At 52.3% G+C, this 1,311-nt stretch overlaps 1 protein-coding gene across 1 annotated transcript in view; it reads right to left on the reverse strand.

Annotated features, from left to right (window-relative positions):
* Positions 1-1,311, reverse strand: part of CUNH15orf61 (chromosome unknown C15orf61 homolog) — a 9,123-nt gene extending 7,812 nt beyond the window's left edge. The window contains exon 1 of the mRNA XM_019503806.1: positions 1,294-1,311. Coding sequence (XP_019359351.1) covers positions 1,294-1,311 — 18 coding nt within the window. The remainder of the gene's footprint in view (positions 1-1,293) is intronic.

Raw genomic sequence — 1,311 nt, forward strand, 5'->3', positions numbered from 1 at the left:
CTCATGGGGGTCCCTGGTTATGAGGGGCAGGGGGGTCACCTGGGGGTTCCTGGTTATTGGGGGGCGGGAGGTCACCTGAGGGCAATAGGGAGGCATTTGGGGGGCAACAGGGGAGGGTCCCCGGTTGTGGGGGTCACGAGGGGGGGGCCCTGGGGGAGCGGAGAGGGAGGGCCCTTGGAGGGCAGGAGCAGGGAGAAGCCCCCAGCAGTGCTCTGCGGGGACATGCTGCAGCCGGCGAAAGCAACTCCGTCGGGCTCCACCTGCCCAGCTGCCATTGTTCCCCGTCTCCTTGCCCGGTCGTTATGGAGGGGAAGAGCAGAGGCTGCACGAAGAGGACAGGGAAGGCGACTGACCCGCCGGGAGGTGGCAGCTGCCCTGGCTGGGGATCAAGGCAGCCCCTGCAGCGCAGACCGGGAGCGGACTCGTGCCAGGGGCCTGCTGGTGCTGGTGCTGGTGCTGGCACTGACCGCGCGGCCCGCTCGGGGAGCAGGAGAGGCGCGCTCTCCTCCTGCTGCCGGCAGCCCCCACGGATCAGGACAGGCACGGATAATGCACACAGAGCAGCTCTCGCCCACGCCGCTGACCGGACCTGCGCGGTCGCGCACGTCTGTGCCTTGTTGTTTATATCCCCCAAGCCGCCAGATCACCCTGCCTTTTCTTGGCACGTTTCGCCACTGCAGTGTGAAGGAGGTTAAAGCAGCGAGAGGGATCTTATTTAGGCCACGTTACAGATACGCCGCGTTGGTTTAACTTGACGAAGTCTGACGAGAGCTTCGGAGGTTAGAATTTCATTCTTTGACTATTTCAGGCCCCTTCAAAGAGAAAATCTTTAACATCATAAATCACAGTCCTGGGAGTTTTAATCTAAATAAAACTTAAGGTTTTGACCCATTAATATTCTGTATGAGAAAAAAAAAGGCTGTACAGAAGAGTAAACTCAGAAACAGAGCTGGGTTTTTTTTCCCTTGTAATAATTATGAGCAATATCTCAAACTCAGCAATCTTAGACCATTGAGCTGTGTAGTATGAATGTGCTAATTAATCAGTTACTATCCAACAACATACCCTGTTTATTTACTGTAATGTACTACATGTGTGTAGAACCAGTAATTATTAATCATCGTCAGTAACAAATTTGACTCAAGTTCACCTTCTTATAATTAATAGAGCATATAGTTAGCTTTAATATCTTTCTTTATTAGCAGAAACAATGACTGAAAAGAAAGTGGGACCTGATGTTGTGGTTCATTGAAATGTGGGTTGGACTAATGTATTATACTCTACCAACACTACCTTGCTAGTGTAGTTCAT

This window comes from Gavialis gangeticus, unplaced genomic scaffold (assembly GCF_001723915.1).
Source record: "Gavialis gangeticus isolate Ggan-Ray unplaced genomic scaffold, GavGan_comp1, whole genome shotgun sequence".
Classification (NCBI taxonomy): domain Eukaryota; kingdom Metazoa; phylum Chordata; order Crocodylia; family Gavialidae; genus Gavialis; species Gavialis gangeticus.